This window comes from Coenobita brevimanus, chromosome 89 (genome assembly GCF_032717465.1).
Source record: "Coenobita brevimanus isolate Jiangsu-jjx chromosome 89, ASM3271746v2, whole genome shotgun sequence".
In the NCBI taxonomy this organism is placed as follows: domain Eukaryota; kingdom Metazoa; phylum Arthropoda; class Malacostraca; order Decapoda; family Coenobitidae; genus Coenobita; species Coenobita brevimanus.
The window spans coordinates 11,925,878-11,949,676 of NC_137042.1; the positions used below are offsets into that span (position 1 = coordinate 11,925,878).

Genomic DNA, 23,799 nt, shown 5'->3' on the forward strand with positions numbered 1-23,799 from the left:
GTTGGGTATGGAAGGGCATGGTACTGTTGGGAATGGGATGGTATGGTAGTGTTGGGTATGGGAGGGTTGGGCATTGGAGGGTATAGTATTAGAGTGTTAGGTATGGGAGGATATGGTAGTGTTAGGTATGGAAGGGTATGGTAATGTTAGGTATGGAAGGGTATGGTAGTGTTAGGTATGGGAGAATGTGGTAGTGTTAGGTGTGGGAGGGTATGGTAGTGTTAGGTATGGGAGGGTATGGTAGTGTTAGGTATGGGAGGGTATGGTGGTGCTAGGTATGCGAGGGTATGGTAGTGTTGGCTATGGGAAGTTATGATAGTGTTGGGTATGGGAGGGTATGGTAATATTGGGTATGGGAGGGTAAGGTGAATCTGTAGATGAAATAAGTATCTGCATTTGTGTGATAAGGAGTTCCAGCCTTTGGTTCATCATACACTAACCCTTTGAATCAGGTGACACTTTTTATTGGTTTAATCTTGCTCTCTCTCTCTCTCTCTATACCGTATATATATATATATATATATATATATATATATATATATATATATATATATATATATATATGTATATTTATATTTATATATATACACACACACACACACACACACACACACACACACACACGAGTATATTTTTTTTTTACGCTTAGAGGTGATCTCTTGTACTGATGGGACAAAAAGGCAATATCTGAACAATCCATCCTGGAAAACAAGCCATCAGGTGATCTGTCAGACCCATCCATCATAATACCAAACCTTTTTCAGTATATGGGGAAATTGTTAGATTGGTTTAAAAGTTAGCCAAAATTTAGTAAACTGTGGCTTGTTAATGCAGAGGATTTACTTGTAATACAGAAATTCATTATGTGGTGGAAGCACTCACTACACTACTGTATATCCCAAAATCAATGACTGAAGTCAATCAGCTTCCTCCAGGTGTCCTTGACTGCCAAGTTCCTGGGCTGTGCTTACTTTTTCATTATGTAATCTATATGTACTCTGACACAGTAAGTACATATTGCTCAGCCAGCTTATGATAGTTTTTTTTTTTTTTCTCTCAATTGCATTACTAGCTATTAGGAACAGCAATATATATATTGTACACCATTTGATATGGTCAAGGTGTCGATTAATTAACCAAAATGAAACCAGAGTAAATTTATCGTACACTGGGTCTCTTCTGAAAATAAAAACAGGAATACCATACCAGCATGCACACTGTACTGAAAGGAAGTACAAAACACAACCATATTACAACGGATTCTTTATTATACAAATATAGAAAGATGTACTATAATTATGCCACCTTCTGTTTCTTCTTTTTTTCTTCTTTGACCAATCTGAGCTTCTTCTTTTTGCTGGAAAGAGGCAGAAAGGAAGTTAATACATGTATACAACACACAGAAAAATTTGTTATAAATACTGATTATTAGTCTCCACTTCTTTGTTGCTGCAAAAATGCTATCATTAATAAGGAAACTTATACTTAATCTCAGCTTGTACTTCTGTAGGATTATGATATATAATATCTGAAGAAAAATATACCACTAAATAAAAGGAAGACTAAGGTAGGAAAAGGAACTTCCAGATTATTCAGGTAAAAACAATAAAGGTGTACAAGGACAAAAGATAAATCAAATATGGATATACAATACAGTACAAGAACATGGTGGGAGACTATACACCTCAAGGCAGGCTGGAATGGAGGAGGTTGAATGTGAGCTAAGATATAACTGAGATACCCATTATGTTGCAGTTATTCTCAATTAAGTATCAGTATACAGTATATGTCAAATACATGAAGTGTAAGAAGAGGGTAATGAAACTGACCATTTACCTTATAGAATGCAATGATTGTTACATCTTCAGAAAAAAAAAAAAAAAAAAAAATATATATATATATATATATATATATGGTGGCAAGTGGGGACACCCATCATCCACTCATTCAATGTAGTGCTGCCTTATGGTCTTTACACTGAGTGACGTGCCAAATGGTTTCCTGTACACCAGGAAACCATTTACTAAGCTGGTTGGTAACCATATAACCAAATTATGGAACCTGGTGGTTTGGTTGGTAATTAAGATGTTCCAAGCAGATTGAGCTTGTGCAGGTTTATATCCAAGGGATGGCTGAACTTCACAGCTCACATAATGTCACTCAGGAATGAGTGAGGCTGGTCACTCTCATCTCAAATGTCAGGACCAACTTGTCTAGGCCTGAGCTCCTATGCTCCTTAAGGGGCAACACAGGATTAGATGATGAATGAATGAATGAATAAAATGTCTGACATGCTTGGAACGAAGGGGGTAATGATAAACAGTGTTCTTTAACAACTACTGCATACATCATCACCATCATCATCATCCTGACCTTCTATCCCAACTAAGAATGCATTCTGATATAAAATGGGAGGCTCACCTGTCAGCATGGATCTTCACCTCCTGCTCCTGGCCCATAATGGGGAACTGTGAGACATCGATTAACTGTGTCACCTTCTCTCTATCATCTGCCTCTTTTGCCTTGATTTTCTGGACAAGTGAAGAAGAAGTTAGTACTCATTTTATGACTGCCTTTTTTTAAATACATCATTTTACTATTAAATCAAGAGCAAACTGATGAAGACTTGCCTATAAATCTGCTTTGTTAGTTTTCCCTGACTTATGGTACCTACTGTCTGGAAAAAAATTGATATTTTGGAACACATCTCTGATTTATACTGAGGACTGCTATAATATTTCCGCTACTAAACCTAAAAGGCTACCAGTTCAAAATGTTAAGCCATACCGGTATAAATCTCTCCATATGGCCATGACCACTTTAGCACAGTCTCATGTGTCCTTGCTGTTACACTTCCTCTATTTCCACCTCTTTCTCTTACTGTGTCACTTCTCAACCCTGTCATGTGGAATTCATTGACATAAATTGTCGATGTGGGCCCCTTACCTGGACGCTCTCCTTGATGCTTTGTGTCAAGTCTTGCACACGGTCCTGGTCCCCATGATGTTCACTGTCCTTCACTTGCTGATCCTTCACCATAGCCAGCTCACGCAATCTCCGCTGTGGGAGTGATGATGGTTATTGATGTGATATGAGTTAGAAGGTAGTGTCATGTATCAGGAAATATAATGCTTCCTACAGCCTGTTAATGGCCCTGACATAAAATATTAGTCAACGAAACTTATCATTGAAGAGTCAATCACTTAAAGTCTAAGATGTGTACAAGCATAAGTTACTTAAGAAAAGGCAGTGTAAGAGTAAGTATATGCATATATATGTACACCCAAGCACACATGAGGAGGGGGGAGCATGCACTGTGCTTATGTTTGTATTTTCCTTAGCCTTAATTCTCCAAACGTTTGGCTTATCAAATCTATCCTTCCCCTATGCAGATCAAGTAACTGACGATCACACTCCTGTACAGTGAAGTGTTGTGGAATAATATGAACAGACACATCAGTTACCACCCTATAAATGCAAATATAGATGTATCTTGGGAAGAATTTAAGTACGGTAATAATGAATGTTTGTGGAAGGTCTTAATGACAACTCCCCTGAACAGAATAAAAGATAGGTAGTAGTTAGCCTCAATCAAAAATGCTGGAATTATGTGTCTGGTATTTATGACTGGTAAGGCATTTCCAAAACATACAGTGGAGAATCTACTCTTTACTATAATTTGTAGGTTTCTCATTGCTAAATTCTGATTCAAAATAATTAACAGTATGCACACAGGATGCCGTCAATATGGTACGTATAAACACACACATTATTTCATAGCAAACACCAGTGAATGGTTCATGCCTACTGGGTGAAGTGATTAAGTAAAAACTTTTTTCAGCAAGGAACAACGCAACTGTCAACCATGGTGATAAATTTTCTCACGAGTTAAAATCCCTGCTTAAAATGCCTACTATAAGCGTAGTATACCATTTGGGAGGTGAGGCCTGTTATGAGTGAATGGAGCTGACTCATCACCAAAGATTGCTCAACTCCAAGCTCTGTTGCTACTATGGCAGCATTCTTTCGCTGCACTCCAACTCCACACAGGACAGCCTGAAAGTATGGGGGTAACGATAAATGAATGCAGATGGCAGTAAAGACTTGATATAGAACATCACTTGAAGATGCATGTAAATGATTTGGTTATTATCAGTTATAAATTTTTAATGTTCTGATTACAATTCAAAGTAACAGACTTCTGGTTAGAAACACACAAAAAAGTGATTAGAGTATATTTTACAAGCAATCCTCAGTATATGACTGGGAAGTGTTCTAAAATTTCACTTTTTCCATATGATTTGTCATATGGTAATCTGGGAAAACTGGCATATCAGCTATAAAGGTAATGATGGAATGTACTGAGCAATTTTTTTTTTTTTTTTTTTCATTTATTGTGATAAGAAGCATTAGGAGAAACACACTGAGGTGGTTTGGCCATGTGGAGAGGATGGACAGTGAGAGACTAACAAGAAGAGTGTATGTGAGTGAGGTGGAAGAGGGGAGAGGGAGGGGGAGGCCAAGGATGAGATGGAAGGATGGAGTGGAGAGGTATATGAGAGAGGGGGGTGTGAGCTGGGATCAGGGCAGTGAAGTGGTAGGGGATAGGGCGACATGGAGGCGATTTGTTTGTGGCCACCCCTTACGGGATTATGGTGTCTGGCAATAGATAGATTGTAAATTTAAGAAAAACAAAAAATTATAACAAAAATCACTGTCTGGTTACTCACAGCCTGAACAGGTTTAAGTTTGAAGTGTGGGATCTTCTTCATGAAATACAGCCTAGCAAGTGATGGTATGATGTCAGCTATCAGTGATGACTCACACTGGTGCCTCACATAAGCCTCCAGTCGCTCCACGTCACTCTCGCTCACCTCCCATTCCACCTCCACCAGGCTGGGCACTGTAAACATCAGCAATGAGATAACTTCAGTGTGCCATTCTTCCATTCAATCTCCACTAGGCAGAAGTTCATTTCAGTTAGAAATTATCCTTCCTTCTGACTGAAAAAGGACCGAGGACCGAGTGGCAAGAGTGACAGATGAGTTTTGGGCATGTGCAGAAGCATGTATGGACAAGTTTGAGAGGAGCGAGAGTGTTTTTGATTGGAGACATGAATGGCAAAGTTGGGAATGTATGAGTGGATGAAGTGGTTGCTCAGTTAGGTGTGCCAGCTAAACTAGGTGGGAATGGTAGTGCTTTAATTGAAATCTGTGCTGGTAAGGGGTTGGCAATAGCCAACACCTTTCAGCATAAAATGATCCACAGGTATACATGGAGAGTCATGAGGAGGATGGACGGTGAAGCTGAATGAAAGGCAATGATAGACTATGTGTGTGTGGATGGGCGAATGAGAAGACAAGTGTTGGATGCAAGAGTGTGGAGAGGGTGGGGGAATGGAATCTCAGACCATCACTTAGTGATGACCAGGGTAAGGCTGCAAAAAAAATGGTTGATGAGACGAAATGGAAGACAGGAAGAAACAGCTCCTGTGAGAGGACTGGAGAAGTTGCAAGATAGTGAGAAAATGACAGAGTATAAGAGCACAGTGGAAAAAAGATTGGGAAGGTATGAGTTAGAGCAGATGGAAGGAGTAGAAGATGTATGTAAGATATTCATGGAAGAGAAAGGCACAGTGTGTGAGGCAGTTTGTAGAGAGAGGAGGAGATGCAGGGATGTGCAAGGGACAGCATGGTGGAATGATGAGGTGAAATGAGCTGTGGAACAAAAGAAGAAGGCATATAGTGAATGGCTAGTGAGTAGAGGTAGGGGTGAAGATGAGAGACAGAAGAGAGAGGTATATGTGAACAGGAGAAAGGAGGTGAAAAGATTGGTGAAGGAGAGTAAGAAGAAAGTGGATGAAGACTTTGGGAGGAATCTGAGTGTAAAATGGAGGGAGAGTATGAAATTGTTTTGGAAGGAGGTAAAGAAAGTACGACAGTGTGAAAGGGGAAATAGTAGGGGAGTGAAGGATGGGAATAATAGATTGTTGGTGGAGAAGAGAGAGAAACTGAGGAGATGGAAGGCGCACTTTGAGGATTTGCTGAATGTAGAGAGTGAGAGCAGTGCAAGTATAAGTGGCTGGGGAATGGCTGGGAGAAGAAGAGATGAGAGGAGGGAGGAAGAGATCAGTAGGGCAGAAGCAGTGGAAGCAATGAAGAAGATCAAGATGGGAAAGGCCCCAGGAATTGATGCAGTGTGTGGTGAAATGCTGAAGTATGGGGATGAGATTGTTGTGGAGTGGATATGGAAGTTGTGTAGACTGGCTTGGGAAGAGGGAAGGGTTCCACAGGACTGGAAATCAGGTATAATTGTTCCTTTATACAAAGGAAAAAGGGGGAGAGAAGTATGTGGTAACCATAGGGGTATTTGCCTTCTTAGTGCGACTGGAAAAATATGTGGTAGAATACTCACTCACAGGGTTAGGCATATAACAGAGGAGCTAGTTGGAGAAGAGCAAGGGAGATTTAGGAAGGGAAAAGGATGTGTAGATCAGATATTTGTTTCAAGATGTTTAGTGGAGAGGCTTCTAAAGAAGGGAAAGAAAGTGTATGCTGCCTTCATGGACTTGAAGAAAGCTTATGACAGAATAGATAGGCAAGGTATGTGGAAGGTATTACGAATATATGGAGTGGAGGGGAAATTCTTGAGTGCTATGAAGAGCATGTACAAAGGAGCTAGGGCTGCAGTGCGAGTGGATGGTGAGCTGAGCGAGTTCATTGATCTAAATGTGAGACTGAAACAGGGATGTGTGATGTCTCCATGGCTGTTTAATATATACATGGATGGGGTTGTAATGGAGATGCAAGGTAGGGCAGTGGATGAGGGGGTGGCTCTAATGAATGAGGGTGAGATGTGGAAGATTCCGGTGTTGCTGTTTGCTGATGATACAGTATTGTTGAGTGAAGATGAATGGGAGTTGCAAGGTCTGGTGAATGAATTTGGGACAGTGTGTAGGAAGAGGAATCTGAAAGTTAATGTAAACAAGAGTAAAGTTATGGTGTTTGAGAGGAATGAAGTCACAGCATTCACAGTGAGGTTGGATGGTGAGGATATGGAGAATGTGAGTGCATTCAAGTACTTGGGTAATGTGATGAGTATGGATGGAACTTTTGGGGATGAAGTGCTTGAAAGGGTAGAGCAGGGAAGGAAGGTTGTTGGTTCACTGAAAGCAGTGATGAGAAATAGGGAGGTGAGTATGGAAGTTAAGAAGTCACTGCATGATAGTATTGTGATCCCTACCCTGACGTATGAATGCGAGGCATGGACCTTGCTAGAGGGGAACAAGTCAAGAGTGAGAGCAGTGGAAATGAGTTACCTGAGAGAAGCATGTGGAGTGACATGGAGGGACAGGCTGGCAAATGAAGAAGTGAATGAACATTGTGGGGTGGATGTGAATGTGGTTGAAAAAATTTGGAGAAATACACTGAGATGGTTTGGACATGTGGAGAAAATGGAGAATGAAAGACTGACTAAGAGGGTGTATGTAGGTGATGTGGAGGGAGGGAGAAGGAGGGGACGACTGAGGATAAGGTGGAGGGATGGAGTTGAGAGGTATATGAGGGAGAGGGGAGTGAGCTGGGGAAAGGGCAGTCAAATGGTGGGTGACAGAGTGACTTGGAGGCGTTTTGTCTGCGGTCACCCTTTGCGGGATTAGGGTGTCAGGCTATAGATAGATAGATAGATTCTGACTGACTAAGACAGATGAAATGAGATATGCAATGGGAAGGCACAAAATCATCCTTCCCAAGTCATACATCATCCTGTCAACAAACTACTGTATGTTCTGAGCTGGACTCTTGATCAACAAGGAACTTCATTCGACATAATACTTCACCCAAAAAAAAAAATCTTTTGATTTCTTTATGAAATTAAATATTATATAAGAGCATCTACCAGGATTATAATGAAACTATACTCATTAGGAAGCTTATATATAAGCAAAATGGTAAATACAGTATATGTATTTTTTTACATTAGTGTTGTTCTATCATGCATCACACATTTGTAGAAAATTACTGTACTGTACTGAGATAACTACCAGCTACAAACATTTTACTCTTTACAATGTTACGAGACAACGACTAAGATGACTGCAGCAAACATATGCTTACCCTGTGCCTTCTTTTTGTGGACATTATTGGTAAGGACAGCAAGGGCAAACTTGCAGTCATACGTCTTAAAAGGTCCAGCCAAAAGGTGCACCAAGCGTTTTCTGAAGTCCTCCCACAGTTCACCTAACCAGGCCCCATTTGGTCCTGGCTCGCCCTTCCCCACCCCACCTTGTTCCATCTTGCTCTTCTCACGAAGCACCTTGAGCATGATTAACGTGTGTTCTCCTGTAATGTTATTGGCAACCTGGCTAAAAGTATGAGACAACAATACAGTATTAGATTATATAGCTGCTCTCTCAATATGTAGTAGCAGTACAACTATGAAAATTGTTCATTCATTCATTCATCATCTAATCCAGTGTTGCCCCATGAGGAGTGTAGATGCCTGCGGCTAGGCAAGTTGGTCCTGACATTTAAGATGAGAGGGACCTGTCTCATTCATCCCTGAATGGTATTACATGAGCAATAAACCCCAACCATCCCTTGGATATAAACCTGCACTGGCTCAATCTGACTGCCCACTAAATCACCAGATGCCATAATTTGGTTATATGGTTACCACCCAGCAAAGTAAATGGTTTTCAGGTGTACAGGAGATTTGGCTTGTCACTCGGTGTAGTCACCTGCAGACAGAAAGATGAGGAAAAAATTAAGGAAAGAAAGACTGAAGAGGCAGCATGGAAAGAAGAAAGTAAGAGAGGAAAGGGCAGACACCTGAGAGCAGCACTACATCAAGGGAGTGGATGGTGAGTGCCCCCACCAACCACTACAACTGCACTGTGTAAAAAAAGATAAATAAATAAATAAAAAATAACTAACAGCAACTGCTTCATGGTACTGCTCCTCTGATGGACCCACAGGGCCAGCGGTGTTGGAGGGCCCAATATGGCTAATTAAGACCAGGCCATTTAAGCTACAGGAGTCCACCTAACATCCTTGGAAGCATTTTGATGACCAAAAAATTATATATAAAATAAACTGCTGACGTGGTATATAATTAACTTTGATACCTTGGAGCTAATTTGTGTAAAAACTAGTTAAAGAGAGAAAACTTCTATGGAAAGGAGTAACTGGAGAACTTGGTAGTACACTAATGAAGAGGAAAGATCTGTTATGCTGAAAAGATCTCATATGGTAATAAGTCCTGGGAAACCAATGATAGAGAAGTCAGCGAACTACTGCTCATGATAGCATAAGCTACTAAAATTCCCTGGCTCTTCATTACTGTAATCAATATCCCAACCTCTCTTTCCTATCTAAAGGGGGTGAGGCAGGGTCCAGAGAGCAAGGAATGAGAAAAGAACAAAAGAGGGAGATCTAATGAAAGGAATGCCCCTGGAATCTGAACTCTTACCTAAGATAAACTGGAGTGAAGCCTGCACGTTTCCAGAAGGTAAGGAGACGGTGTGTGCTACCATAGGACACACCCAGGTAGTGCAGGGCCTCTGGGGGACGCTCACTGAGGGCCTGCAGGAGCGGTAGTGGTTGCGGGTTGGGGCCCAGCTTCTCCTCCAGTAATCCAACCTGCGTATATTAGTTCTTGTTTAACCTTTTCACTCCAGGTAGTGTATTTGGGTATTTTAGTCTGGCTGACAAGAGAATTTTGTTTAACTGAAAGAAATCACAGTTGTCAAAGAAGGCAAAAACTTCCTTCAGTATCCTTCTCTCTGTTTATTGGTACACCCAGGAACTTTATTTAGGCTAACAACATATGAATTTATTCAGTTCACTGAAACCCACAATTATAAAGGGTCAGAGTCATTTCAATCTAACCCCTTCACTAAGTTGACACATTATTTTAGTTTACTGTTTCTACATCTAGACAGTTTCATCAATTCAGCAATGAAGGAGTTAAACAGGGTTGCAACTAACCTCTCTGGTCCAAAAATGCTTGTAACATGATATATTAATTGAGTGTGGTAAGACTATCCTACAAAATACACTATATACCTGGACCAAAGGGGTTAAGCTGTTACATTATTAAGCTGTTGATGATCTAACATTCTATCGTCACTTACACTTGCTCATGATTCATTATAAGGTTGTTCCGAAATTAGATGTGTTTTTTTGTTTTAATCCCTCAATCATGGGCTGGAAACACGTCCCACTTAAAGTGGCAATTTGTCTGCATACAGCCTAGGCTTTAATTGATGACTGAGTTTACAGTAAGAAATATTTAAAAACTCTTGAAAATGATGGCCAACACTGGGATCCCTGGCAACTTGTCCCTCTGGATCCACGTCATATCTTGTTCACTTGATGGTACGTTGATTAAGGGTATGATAACCAGGATCAGAACTCACTCATTAAATGAGGGATACCTGTACTTAATGAAACAGGACAAAAAGAAATGGGTAATGCTGCTCTTGTAGAACTTGCTCCGAAAACTCACCCTTTGAAGCCAGGTGACATCCTTTTTAGCTTATCAAGACTGATACCACATAATTTCATTCAACTTGGGAAAGACCTCTCATGCAGTACTCTAAGGGGTTTATTGAAGCTATAACTTATCCCTCCACTACAAAAAGACTACCCTATGCTGAATAATACTGTCAAGAGATGGCATAAATTACTGTATATGAAAACGATGTGCCCGGGCTCAAGGGGTTAGTAATGGGTACCAATCATATTCCTCACTTGCCATCAAGTACCTGTTCATCTCCGACCAGCCTTGTGGTGCGGGCCTCTTCTGTAGGTGTGTGGGTGTAGTCTGCAAGTTCAGCTGCTTCGCTGTAATACTGCTCCAAAGCTTCAACTGCTTGGCTTCCGTACCCTTTCTAGAATAATATGGTAATTTTAAAAATACAATGCAGCCTATATGAGAAAATAATAAGTACAGATGGCAAAAGACAGGGTAATGTGAAGGCGACTTGTTCATGGTCAGCTCTTCCAGGATTATGGCACCTGGCTATGGATAAAGATAGAATAATGTCCAACTGCCTTCTCAATACTGTATCTGAACATATGATTTCAAACTGGTAAAAAATGTAATGTATCAAGCCAAATATATACTGTATACCTGACAATGGCTGTGCTTGGGTTTATAACAGAAGAAAAAATGATAATGGTAACTTACCCCCTGAAGGTCTGGGTGGGTGGCGATGCGGACAATCCTAGCACCAGACATTTGAGGAAAGGTGTCATCTTGATACTGATTGCTGACAGTCCAGGGGATGAGGTCACCAGCTGGTTTCTCCCCTTGGGCTAGTGCTGATGTCACTGCCTGCTGCGATATGTGACCCTCCAGTGCCACCTGTCAAAGGGATGTGAACATACTACAGTATGTGGAATGGCCAGAAGGAGACCTGACTGACTGGGTAAAAAAAAAAAGTGGGGAAGGGTCAGGGATGGGTTGTACAGGGAAAATCAATACTACCAGTATCATCAACATCATCAACATTCTGGGCTTATTTTTTAAACGTAAAGGATCACATATAGAAAAATGCCACAAAACAAGGAAAGAGGAAATACCAGAGCTAGAGAACTACCAACAGCATGCATGCCAGGTGAAATATGCCAGGCAATCATTTGTATGTCATTCAAAGTCCCAGAATCTCTGGATCAAACTCAGAGGCCTAACCATCTGCACATATTTTCTTACATGTCTTTCTTTATAGATGGACTTCATATATATCTGCCATGCAAAGTCAATCTACCTACACAACAAAAGTACAAAGGCCTGGAAATATTCCACATTCTACACGATTACATACCTGAATGACACAAAGGACAGGCGGCAAGGTATCTCCCTTTGTAGTATCTTGGGGAGGTAGGAGAACAAACAGATGGTGGCCAGGGGCATCAGAAAGTATCTGTAGGTCGTCTGGAGTGTTGCGGTAATGTGATGACACCAACAAGCCTGTCACTTGACTTAGAAACTTCTCTGACACCTGATGAAAAAAAAAAAAAAAGATTACAGAAGTGAAACATAGTTCTGCAAATTCTTTACTAGGAAGAAAACTCTGCCTTCTGAAAATATAATTTTAATCTTAACCATGCATAATGGTATATATACTGGTAGTACAGAATGCTGCTCCACTGAATCCTTGCTAATGAAACTTTAGGTTTAATCATTCTTTATCAGAACATGTGAGCTTGGTCTGAGCAATGGAATCGGTCAGTGATATAAAAGTAGTTTCTGTACGGCAAAAAGGAAAAGAAAATCACCATCCTACTCACATTTCCTATTTGTAACATAAGACTTTTATATTTTTTTCTTTTACATGACTAACAGAACAAGGATGCGCTAATTCAAATAACTGTTTTTTTTTATCTTACAGGAGTTACAAGGCTTCCTGCAGTGCAACTGGTAGTTACTGAGATCACTGTATACCACCACCACATAAAACTCAGTACAGTACAGTGCTGGTGTGGTAGACAGTGATTAATTAAAGGAATGAAATACATACACACATCATCTAATCCTGTGTTGGCTGATGAGGAGTGTAGGAGCCCAGGGCTAGGCAAGTTGATCCTGACATTTAAGACAAGAGTGATCAGCCTCACTCATCCCTAAGTGGCATTACGTGAGCAATAAACCCCAACCACCAAGTGGATATAAATCGACACAGGCTCAATCCAGATGGAGCACGTTAATTACCCACTAAACCACCAGGCCCCATAGTTTGGGTATATGGTTACCACTCAGCATTGAGCGTACGGTAGTAAATGCTTTCCTGGTGTACAGGAAACCATTGGGCTTGTCACTCAGTGTAGTCACCTGTAGACAGAAGGAAGAGGAAAGAAGGAAAAAGGGACATACAAGGAAGTAAGGAAGAGAGGAAAGGGCAGCTACCCGAGAGCAGCATTACACTGAGTGAGTGGATGGTAAGTGTCCACACTTACTCCCCCCCCCTCAAAAAAAAAAAGTTACTGGAAAATTTGTGTAATTATGGAAAATAAAATGCAAACTGATTATTGTAATACATTTTTTCGTTGTAACAAAATGGCAGTGTCTGTCAAAGATCTGAAGATACTGTATACAGAAAACACACATATATACACAACCTACATACCTTATGATAACCAAAGAGTGTGTCTCTGTTAACATAATAGAGCTGACAGTCTGCAGGGGGTGAGGGTGATGCTGGCAAGGGGGGCAGGGTGGCCTCAAGACACAGTAGGTGATGTAGCCACGACTCAACTGGATCTCTGTTCTTGTACCGGATGGATTCTTCAAGAGTGATCTGTGGATATCTATGATTCAGCAGGAATCCAGACTAAAATAAGTGTACTGTATATGCAACCAGTCTTCACTTACAGCTTAGGATATATGTGTAGGCAAAATGCTCCTCTAGTAAAGGGACATTATTAGAGGCATGCTTCTGGTTCATGACTGAGGAGACCAGAAACAAAAAAATGTCATTCATGATTTTACAACAACTTCATAACTTATGACAGCTAATAATTAAATGCTGTGAAATGAATTTAAATGAAGACTACATGTACCTTGCTGGCATCACCATTTCAAATCATCAAGACTACTTTTTGACATGTAATGATATATGTCACTCAATCATACACCATTAAGTCCTTGGAATCCTGGCTCTATCTCACAGACCCAGTTGTCTGCACATATCTGTTGGTACTTTTCTCTTAGAGATGAATTTCACTTTAGCCTACCTGCTAGACAGCTTCAATCTGTTGATTATAAAGTTAGAAATGGGTGCCACACTCTTGTAATATATTCCACAGTACATTATTTATAACACCAATTAGCTGTTATTCCCATGCCTCATCAATATCTGCTCATCCCTTTCTTACACCCTCATTTACCATATCACCCACTTTCTTCCTGGTCTAAAGGCTCCCCTTGTATTCACACTTGCTGACTTATACACTCTTCACCAATCAGTTCATATGACCATACCATCTGAGCACACCCTCATAATCATTCTAAGCTGATTTTGACCCACTTCAGATTTAGTTCTGAATGCCAAGTGCCTGTGCAATAACCATTAACTGCCAAGTTACAGTAACGCATGTATTCCATCTCCTTCACACTTACCTCATGCAAGACGCGACCCAAGTCGGAGCTCTTTCCATCAGTCTGTTCTCCCTTAGCCTGTGTACGTAGTTGATCTATGAGTTTGAGAGATAGGGAACGGCCAGTGCCTTCGTAGCCTGACACAGTAGATGAGAGGAAAACCAGGTAGGGCCCCAACAATCGCTGTACTAGGGGTAAGGGAATGGCAGCAGCCTCATCAATCACTACCAGCTCTGCCTGACCCACGCTCCGATTATCACCCGGGGCAATGTACTGGGGCACAAATACATGTAAAAGAGCGGAAAACTTATGTAAGTACATAACATCACTACCAACTCCTCCTGATCCACACTCCCACTATTAACCAGAGCAATATACAGTACTGCAGCACAAATACATATGTATATATGCATGTGTGTGTGTATATATACATGCATGTATGTATGTATACATGCATATATGTAGCGATACTGATATGTATTGTAACAGCTGGCTTGAATATTGTTGGTATGGGTAACAAAGGATGAAATATAAAACTATGTACCCATAAACAGGCATATCAGTGCATCATTCAAACCACCAGAATCCTGGCTCCATCTCATATGCCTAATCATATGCACATAATAGGGGGGCATTTTCATTACGGACGTGCTTCCAAAAACAATCTTCAAAATACTGTTCACTGAATAAAAACTAAGACATAAAAATCCCTCACCTGTATGATCTGCTGCCTCTCCCGTGTCACCACCACCCTGATGATGCACTTTGAGAAATGAGGATCTGAGGATCGAAGGACCTCATAGTGAAGGTGCTCCTCATAACCCATGACCTCCAGACCCTTCAGAAGGAACTGGAAGAGTGTGGTCAAGTTCTCAGGGCTGGGTGACGTCACAAAGATGTTGGAGTATCCAAAGGCAACCGCACCAGCTGAACAAGGTGTAAAGAAAGTTATATGGTACTATATAGGGTGCCTGGAAATGGCTGACCACAGTTTAATGCAACATAATAATTGCATGAATATGCCCATCAATCTGCTGATGTGCTTTACTGATGCATATTTGCTAGCTTTAGTTTATTTTATTCAGCTTGGGGGAGACAAATAGATTATTTATGATCAAGCTCTTCAAGCAGGTGATGTGCTTTACAGATTGTCGTGCTAACTTAACATTATCTTTTTTTTTTATCATTACAGATTGCAGGAGACCTCTGGTCAATTTGGAATGCCTTTTCCAGCCTAAACAACACCATCAAGAGATAACATGAACAAAAAAGAAGAGACATCCCCCCCCCCCACCGTGCAGATTAGGTCTCTGTAGGCATCCAATTCTTTTGCTTCTTTGAACTCTGAAAATCTCACTCAATAAGAAAGGGTGTAACTATTACAATCTCTAAGTTAATATGCACAGTTAATACCAGCGGACTCCAGGGTGGATGTGTTCAGTAAATGGACACTGCACTATAGTCTCACCAATCTAAAACCAAGGTTTGGGTGGGGTCTGGCGCTGGGTGCAGCCATGCCATACTTCCTAAATGAGCGATGAGTAGATTCTGTTATATACGTAATAGGCATCACAGATGGGTACACACATACTAATACAATATAAACGTAAGTATTCTAGCATATCAAAGGAAGGTAAACTTGTAATGCATATGGCTCTTGTACATCAATAAAGAAACGTGGCATACATATTTTACAGTGTTGCTGAAAAAAAATGTAGTTACTTTTACCAACGTTCACGGTAGTTCTAAGTTGGGTAAGTAATGTAACAATTACGTTTATAATATAATTTGAAGGAATCAGTAGAACATAAGCTATTTTCTTAATAGAAATAAATAAGTTAAAACACTCACGAGCGGCAACATCCAGGCCAATACTAGGAATCATAAATTATATGAGAGAGAAAGAATGCGATTTTTAAATTCATTATTTTGGTTATATTTATAACATAAATTAGTTTGTCTTTACACACACACACATACACAAACATACACACACAGAGAAGTGGGTGAAGTCATGTCAGGCCAGGTGGCGAGATATGAGCGGCAAGCTCTAACGGTGTCAGGTCAGCCACTAGCCAATCAGAGTATAGGAAACAAGGCAACGCTGTACACCGGGAAATCCCCGGCTGGACTCCACCCAAACCTTGGTTTTAGATTGGTGAGACTATAGTGAAACCTTATGAAGATTTTAAATGGATGAGTTTATCCCATTATTATCACTGTCATCATCATCATCATCATCACTTCTTTTTCACACCTAAGGATGGGATGTGGTGGTGTCCAGAAATCAGCAAATGAGATGGCATAAGGGAGGAACAATTGTCAACAGAATGCAAAGTGAAATGATCCAGATGGAATCGCAACCAATTTCATATATTTTCTGCATGATGACTGAATTGCATAACTCATTCCCTGAATATTCATCGTGAATGAGGTGCAACTCACCATGTGCATTTTGTTACATACTATTCTTTAGTTATTTGTCAGGTGAATAATGAGAATGTAACTAAAATAAATAAAAGAAAAAAAAAAAGTGGAGTGAACATGGTGTGAGGAATAAGGAATGCTAATTAATGGAATTCCCCAATATAAACTTTTTTACATACTTTTTTTGCTGTCAAGTCCAAAACAAAATACAGATAAAATTACCTACTTATACAGCTGATCCAATGGTTTCCCTTAATGAATAAAACTATGATACAGTAATCAGGAGCACCAATCTGACATATAACAGTGCCTGCCTGTCTAAAGCAAAAGCAATGGGAAAACTGAAGATCAAGGAAAAACTGAATATCAATAAGTAGCGTACAGTTTAATATAAGCCACTTACCCATTGCAATGCCCAGTGCTGCTGACTTGCCACGCCCCCTGGCAGCTGTGAGTGTGACAGTGGTGCGTAGTGTCTTTTCTGTTATTGCCACCACAAACTGCAGGACCGATTTGGCCTGACAGCAAATATTAACAATCAGTTATCTTAATGTTCACTTTAGTACTTGCATAAACCAAAGAGTATGAGAAGGAAGGATGCTCACTGATGTCCAGTGAAGACTGAGAAATATGGAAGACAGGACACAATATTGGCAGGGGGTTCTTGACAATATTTAGCCCATGATGGTAGATGCTCCAGTTGCAGAGTGTACTGGTATGGCCTATAACTGCCAATTTAGTAAACTATTACATATAACTCACAAATCTGAACTTCTTATTTAATCAGTATTATTACAATTATAGTCCTGTACACTTCTGATGGGTCAATAAATGATTGGATGACAGATAGAGACGAATTACAATTATGGTAAAGTGCTTAAAGTTTCCAAAGTCTATATTTTATTGGCAGACACCACATCTTGTGAAGAATGTCCTTAAAAAAAAAAAAAAAAAAAATATACAGTATATATATATATACAGTATATATATATATATATATATATATATATATATACAGTATATATATATATATATATATATATATATATATACTGTATATATCCATCCATCATCCATTCCTGTGTCGCTCCAAGAGGAGAATAGCAGCCCTGGGCTAGGCAAGTTGGTCCTGACATTTAAGATGAGAGTGACCGGCCTCACTCATCCCTGAGTGGCATTATGTGAGTAATATGCCCCAACCACCCACTGGATGTAAAGCTGCACCGGCTCAATCCTATTGGAGCACCTTAATTACCCACTAAACTACCAGGTGCCATCCATCCATCCATCCATCCACCCATCATCCAATCCTACATTGCTCCATGAGAAGTGTAGGACCCTGGGGCTAGGCAGTTGGTCCTGACATTTAAGATTAGAGTAACCAGCCTCACTCGTCCCTGAGTAGCACTACATGAGCAATCAACCCCAACCACCCCTTGGATATAAACCTTCACCGACTCAATCTGATTGGAGTGCAATAATTACCGACTAAACCACCAGGTGCCAAATTTGGTTCTATGGTTACCACCCAATGTAGTAAATGGTTTCCTGGTGTACAGGAAACCATTTGGCTTGTCACTCAGTGCAGAGTCACCCACATGCAGAAGGAAGAGGAAAGAATGAAGGAAAGACAGAAGAGGGAGTGTAAAGTTACCCATAGGCAGAAGGACAAAGAAAGAATGAAGGAAAGGAAGACAGAAGAGGATGGAAGGAAAGGAGGATAGAGGAGAGGAAAGGGCAGACACCCGACAGCAGCAATACATCGAGTGAGTGGATGATGAGCGCCCCCACCTACCACAATCCATAATTTGGTTATATGGTTACCACCCTGCACAGTAAATGATTTCCTGGTGTACAGGAAACCATTTGGCTTGTCATTCAGTGTGGAATCATCTACAGGCAGAAGGAACAGGAAAGAATGAAGGAAAAAAGGACAGAAGAGAAAGAAAAGAAAAAAAACTCAAAGCCATTCTATGCCTACAGAACACCTAAGACCTTCTTAATACTGTACAGTTACTCTGCAGTTTTCAATATTAATGACCATTTGAATCAATAATTGTCTCTATCTATCTATTGCCAGACGCCTCAATCCCGTTTGGGGTGGCCACAAACAAATCGCCTCCAAGTCGCCCTGTCCCCCGCCATTTCACTCCCCTGCTCCCAACTCACACCCCCCTCTCTCATATACCTCTCCACCCCATCCCTCCATCTCATCCTCGGCCTCCCCCTCCCTCTTCCCCCCTCCACCTCACTCACATACACTCTCTTCATCAGTCTTTCACCCTCTATCCTCTCCACATGGCCAAACCACCTCAGTGTGTTCCTCATAACGCTTCCTATCACATCAACATCCACACCACAACGCTCCTTTATATCCTCATTCGTCAGCCTGTCTCTCCACGTGACTCCACAGGCTCCTCTTAAATAACTCATTTCCACTGCTCTCACTCTTGACTTGTGTCCTTCCAACAATGTCCAAGCTTCACTTCCGTACTTTAGAGTTGGTATCACAATACTGTCATGTAGTAACTTTTTCACTTCCATGCTCACTTCCCTGTTTCTTATCACTGCTTTCAAGGAACCAGCAACCTTTCTTCCCTGCTGTACCCTTTCAAGCACTTCACCCTCCAAACCTCCATCCTTACTCATCACACTACCCAAATACTTAAACGTACTCACATTTTCCAATTCCTCACCATCCAACCTCACTGTACATTCACTAACTTCACCTCTCTCAAAGACCATTACTTTACTCTTCCCTACATTCACCTTTAGGTTCCGTTTCTTACACACTCTCTCAAACTCATCCACCAAACCTTGCAGCTCCCCTTCGTCTTCACTCAACAACACAGTATCATCTGCAAACAACAGTACAGGGAGTTTCCAAACACTATCCTCTCTCACCAGGGCCACTCCAACATCCACTACCCTACATTGTACCTCTTTTATTACCCCATCCATGTACAGATTGAACAACCATGGAGACATGACACATCCCTGTTTCAAACCAACTCTCAAAGAGAAAAATTCACTTAGTTCACCATCCACACGCACTGCAGCCTTCGCACCATCGTACATACTCTTCACAGCATTCAACAACTTCCCATCTACTCCATATATTCTTAACACTTTCCACAATCCTTGTCTATCCACCCTGTCATATGCTTTCTCCAAATCCATGAAAGCCGCATACAACTTCTTTCCCTTCTCTAGAAACTTTTCCACTAAAGATCTAAGAATGAATATCTGATCTACACAACCTCTTCCCTTCCTAAAGCCTCCCTGTTCTTCTCCAACTAATTTCTCTGTTCTTTCTCTAACTCTGTCTATAAGTATCCTACCATACACTTTTCCAATTATACTAAGAAGACAAATGCCCCTATGATTACCACACACTTCTTTTTCCCCCTTTCCTTTGTACAAGGGAATAATTATACCTGACTTCCAATCCTCCGGGACTCTACCTTCCTCCCAGGCCAATCTGCACATCTTCCATATCCATTCTACTACTATCTCTCCCCCATGCTTCAGCATTTCGCCACACACTCCATCAATTCCTGGGGCTTTACCCGATTTAACATTCTTCATTGCTTCCACAACTTCTATCCTACTGATTTCTTCCTGTCTTCTCACCTCCCTCCTTCTCCCAGCCATTCCCCAGCCACTTATACTCGCATTACTTCCATCCTCTATGTTCAACAATTCCTTAAAGTGTTCTCTCCATCTGCTCACTTTTTCTCCCTTCTCCACTAGTAATCTACCATTTTTATCTTTCACTCCCCTGCTAACTTCACTTCCACCCTGTCTTACTCTTTTCACTTCTCTCCAGAACATTTTCTTACAGTCCCTCCACTTTACACTCAAATTCCTTCCAAATTCCTCATCCACTCTCTTCTTACTCTCTCTTACTAATCTTTTCACCTCTCTCTTCCTTTCCATATATAACTCTCTCTTCCGCCTCTCAACTTCTTCCACGCCCCTATTTCTCATCCATTCATTGTATGCTTTCTTCTTTTGTGCCACTGCCTGTTTCACCTCTTCAGTCCACCACGCTGTTCCTTGCACCCCCCTCCGTCTTCTCTTCCTTCCACACACCACATCACATGCTGCACATATTTCTTCTGTAAATATCTTACACACACACCTTCCACGTCTCCCATCTGCTCCAATTCATATTTGCCCAATCGTTCCTCCACTTCTCTCTTATACTCTGCCTTTTTCTCATCCTCTTGTAACCTTTCCACTGTCCTTGCAACTACTCCTTCCTCTCGTCTTTTCCTTCTTCTATTCTTCCATCTTATTTGGATCCTAATTCTGGCCACCACCAAGTAGTGGTCAGAAAGTCCACTCCCCCAACCTCTATACACTCTTGCATCCTTTACACATCTTCGCATCCTTTCATCCACACACACATAATCAATCATTGCCTTCCTTTCATTCAGTTCACCACCCACCCTTCTCATCACTCGCCATGTATACCTGTGAATCATTTTATGCCTGAAAAGGGTATTGGCTATCACCAACCCCCTCCCAGCACAAATGTCCACTAACGCACTCCCATTCTCATCTATCTCAGCAGGCACACCCCACTCACCAACTATTCCATCCACCTTCACATTACCAACTTTACCATTCATATCACCAATCAAAAACACTCTCTCATTCCTTCCAAACTTTTCCATGCACACTTCCACATTTGTCCAGAACTCTTCTCTCACTCTTCTAGCACGATCTTGCGTTGGCGCATATACACACACAATCGCCCACATTTGTATTCCAACTTTCAACTTTACCCACACAATCCTTGACCCAACTGATCCATACTGTCTTATGCTCTTCTTCCATCTTTTACTCACAACTATACACACTCCTTCCTTTGCCCTCTCATTCTCATCTACTCCTGCACATATACCCCATCCATACTCCCATTCTCTCACACTTTCTCCTCTCCATTTTGTTTCAGTTATTCAGTTAGCCTATACACTATATATGGCTAGTGAGGGAGTGATCGCCCTCTACCTACACAGATCAAAAGCCCTCGGGAGCAGGGGGGTGGTTGCTTTCTCAGGCAGAGGAACTCCTTGAGAGTGAAATGGCTGGGAAGCATGCCGGCACGTGACTGGCTACAGCATAGCTGGGTCTTTCGGGTGTGGGCAATCAGGCAAGTTAGCTGCCTACTGCGACTGCAACACAATGGCGAGGTGTTCAGGAAGTTAGCCAAAGAAACCTTGATGGACTCTGAAAGAACAATAATGGCCCCCAGTCCCGTGCAGCCCTTAAATGGGCAGGGGGTGCTAAGAATCTCACGGTTGCCTCAATTACAATCTAATTCCTTTGTCAATGCAAAAAATACAATTAAAATTGGTAACTGGAATGTGAGAACGCTAAATCATGACGGTAAAATCGATGAGTTAGTGAAGGTTTTTCAAAATTACGGACTTGATATTTGTGCTCTGACAGAAACTAGATTAACTGGAGTCGATAAGTTGGATTTGGAGGATGGTATACGTTTATTGATATCTGGTCGACAGGACGGAATGCATTATCAGGGAGTAGGATTGTTGCTGGGTTGTAAAGCAAATAAGGCTTTATGTGAGTGGGATCCTATAGATGAGCGATTGCTATACGCACGGTTTAAATCAAATCATGGCAACATCAGTCTGTTTGTGTGTTATGCACCTACTAATGATGCACTCGATGAAAGGAAAGACACATTTTATGAAAAGTTGCAAGAAGGAGTAGGAAGGGTACCTAGACATGATGTTTTGATCTGCGTTGGAGACTTTAATGCAGTAATGGGCTGTTCAAATGAGGGATTTGAGGCATGTATGGGTAAGATGGGAGTTGGTAGTAGGATGAGTGAAAACAGAGTGAGGTTTGGAAGCTTCTGTCTAGCAAATGACTTAGTCATCGGGGGCATTGCAATATACACAAGACAACTTGGGTGTCGCCGTGTGGAAAATATAAAAATCAGATTGATCACATCGCTATCAGCAGGAGGCATAGAAGTTCTCTGCTAGATGTTCATGTTAAACGGGGAGCGGATATTGGTAGTGACCATCAACTCAGCATTGCAAAAATAAGGTTTAAACTTAAAAATCAGAAGAAGGAAAAATCTGGTGTTGGTAGATACGATATTGTTAAGCTTAGAAGGGAAGGAGAAGAAAAGGAGGAATTCAGATTAGAATGCAGAAATAGGTTTTTGGTGTTGGAAACGTTGGAAGAGGGGGAGAGAAGTGTAGATGAGATGTGGGAGGATGTGAACAAAGTTTTGCATGAGACTGCTGAATGTACGATTGGAAGGAGACATAGATTCAGGAGAAAGAAATGGATATCAGAGGAAACGTGGGATATGATAAAAAAGAGAGGTGAGGCTAAATTGAGGAGTGAGATGCAATGCGTTGATGAACGAGAGATTGAATTAGCAAGAGCTGCATACTGGAGTTTGAATTCAGAAGTAAGAAGGTTAGCTAGGAGAGATAAAAGAAGATGTGTGGATGAAAAGGTTGCAGAGACTGAAATCTTAATAAACAAAAATGATGGACAGAGTCAAAGAATAGCATATGAATCGATTAGAGAACTGAGTGGTAATGCAGGTAAACGCAAGGAAATACCAGTTAGAGACAGGGAAGGAAATTTATTGACCAAAGATGGAGATATTAAAAATAGATGGAAAGAGTATTTTGAGACAGTTCTTAATAGACCAATACCACCAGAAGAGGATATACCGTCTGCTCAGGAAGATTTAAATATAGAAACAGGTGAGTTGAGGCTTGCAGAAGTGGAGAAAGCAGTAAAACAGTTAAAGAATAATAAGGCACCAGGGGAGGATGGTTTATTTCCGGAAATGTTTAAAGTGGAGGGGGATAGATTAATAATGATCTTGACCAAGCTATTCAATAAGATATGGGTGACGGGGTTACTACCATCAGTTCCGAAGAAGGGAGACCTGAGTGAATGTGGTAATTGGAGGGGAATCTCTTTGTCACCGATAGCTTTGAAAGTTTTCAGTAGAGTGTTGTTAAATAGGTTGGAGCCGGTGGTTGAGGGTATTCTGAGGGATGAACAGGCTGGTTTTAGAAAGGGACGTGGTTGCAATGATCAGATCTTTATAGTTAGACATTTGATGCAGCAAGTTAATGAAATGAGAGTACCGTTAAGTCTTTGTTTTGTTGATTTTGAAAAGGCTTTTGATAGTGTTTCGAGAGAGACTATGGGGAAGATCATGAGACATTATGGAATACCAGAGGAGTTTGTGAGGGTCATTATGAA

At 41.0% G+C, this 23,799-nt stretch overlaps 1 protein-coding gene across 1 annotated transcript in view; it reads right to left on the minus strand.

Moving 5' to 3' along the window:
- Positions 1-1,253: 1,253 nt before the first annotated feature.
- Positions 1,254-23,799, minus strand: part of l(1)G0020 (RNA cytidine acetyltransferase l(1)G0020) — a 31,694-nt gene continuing 9,148 nt past the window's right edge. The window contains exons 6-19 of the mRNA XM_080281409.1: positions 16,931-17,045; positions 14,816-15,027; positions 14,122-14,373; positions 13,130-13,300; positions 11,828-12,004; positions 11,191-11,367; positions 10,766-10,891; positions 9,469-9,638; positions 8,115-8,362; positions 4,731-4,903; positions 3,931-4,056; positions 2,947-3,060; positions 2,422-2,531; positions 1,254-1,357 (exon numbers count right to left, since the gene is read on the minus strand). Coding sequence (XP_080137535.1) covers positions 1,297-1,357; positions 2,422-2,531; positions 2,947-3,060; positions 3,931-4,056; positions 4,731-4,903; positions 8,115-8,362; positions 9,469-9,638; positions 10,766-10,891; positions 11,191-11,367; positions 11,828-12,004; positions 13,130-13,300; positions 14,122-14,373; positions 14,816-15,027; positions 16,931-17,045 — 2,232 coding nt within the window. The 3' untranslated portion in view covers positions 1,254-1,296. The remainder of the gene's footprint in view (positions 1,358-2,421; positions 2,532-2,946; positions 3,061-3,930; positions 4,057-4,730; positions 4,904-8,114; positions 8,363-9,468; positions 9,639-10,765; positions 10,892-11,190; positions 11,368-11,827; positions 12,005-13,129; positions 13,301-14,121; positions 14,374-14,815; positions 15,028-16,930; positions 17,046-23,799) is intronic.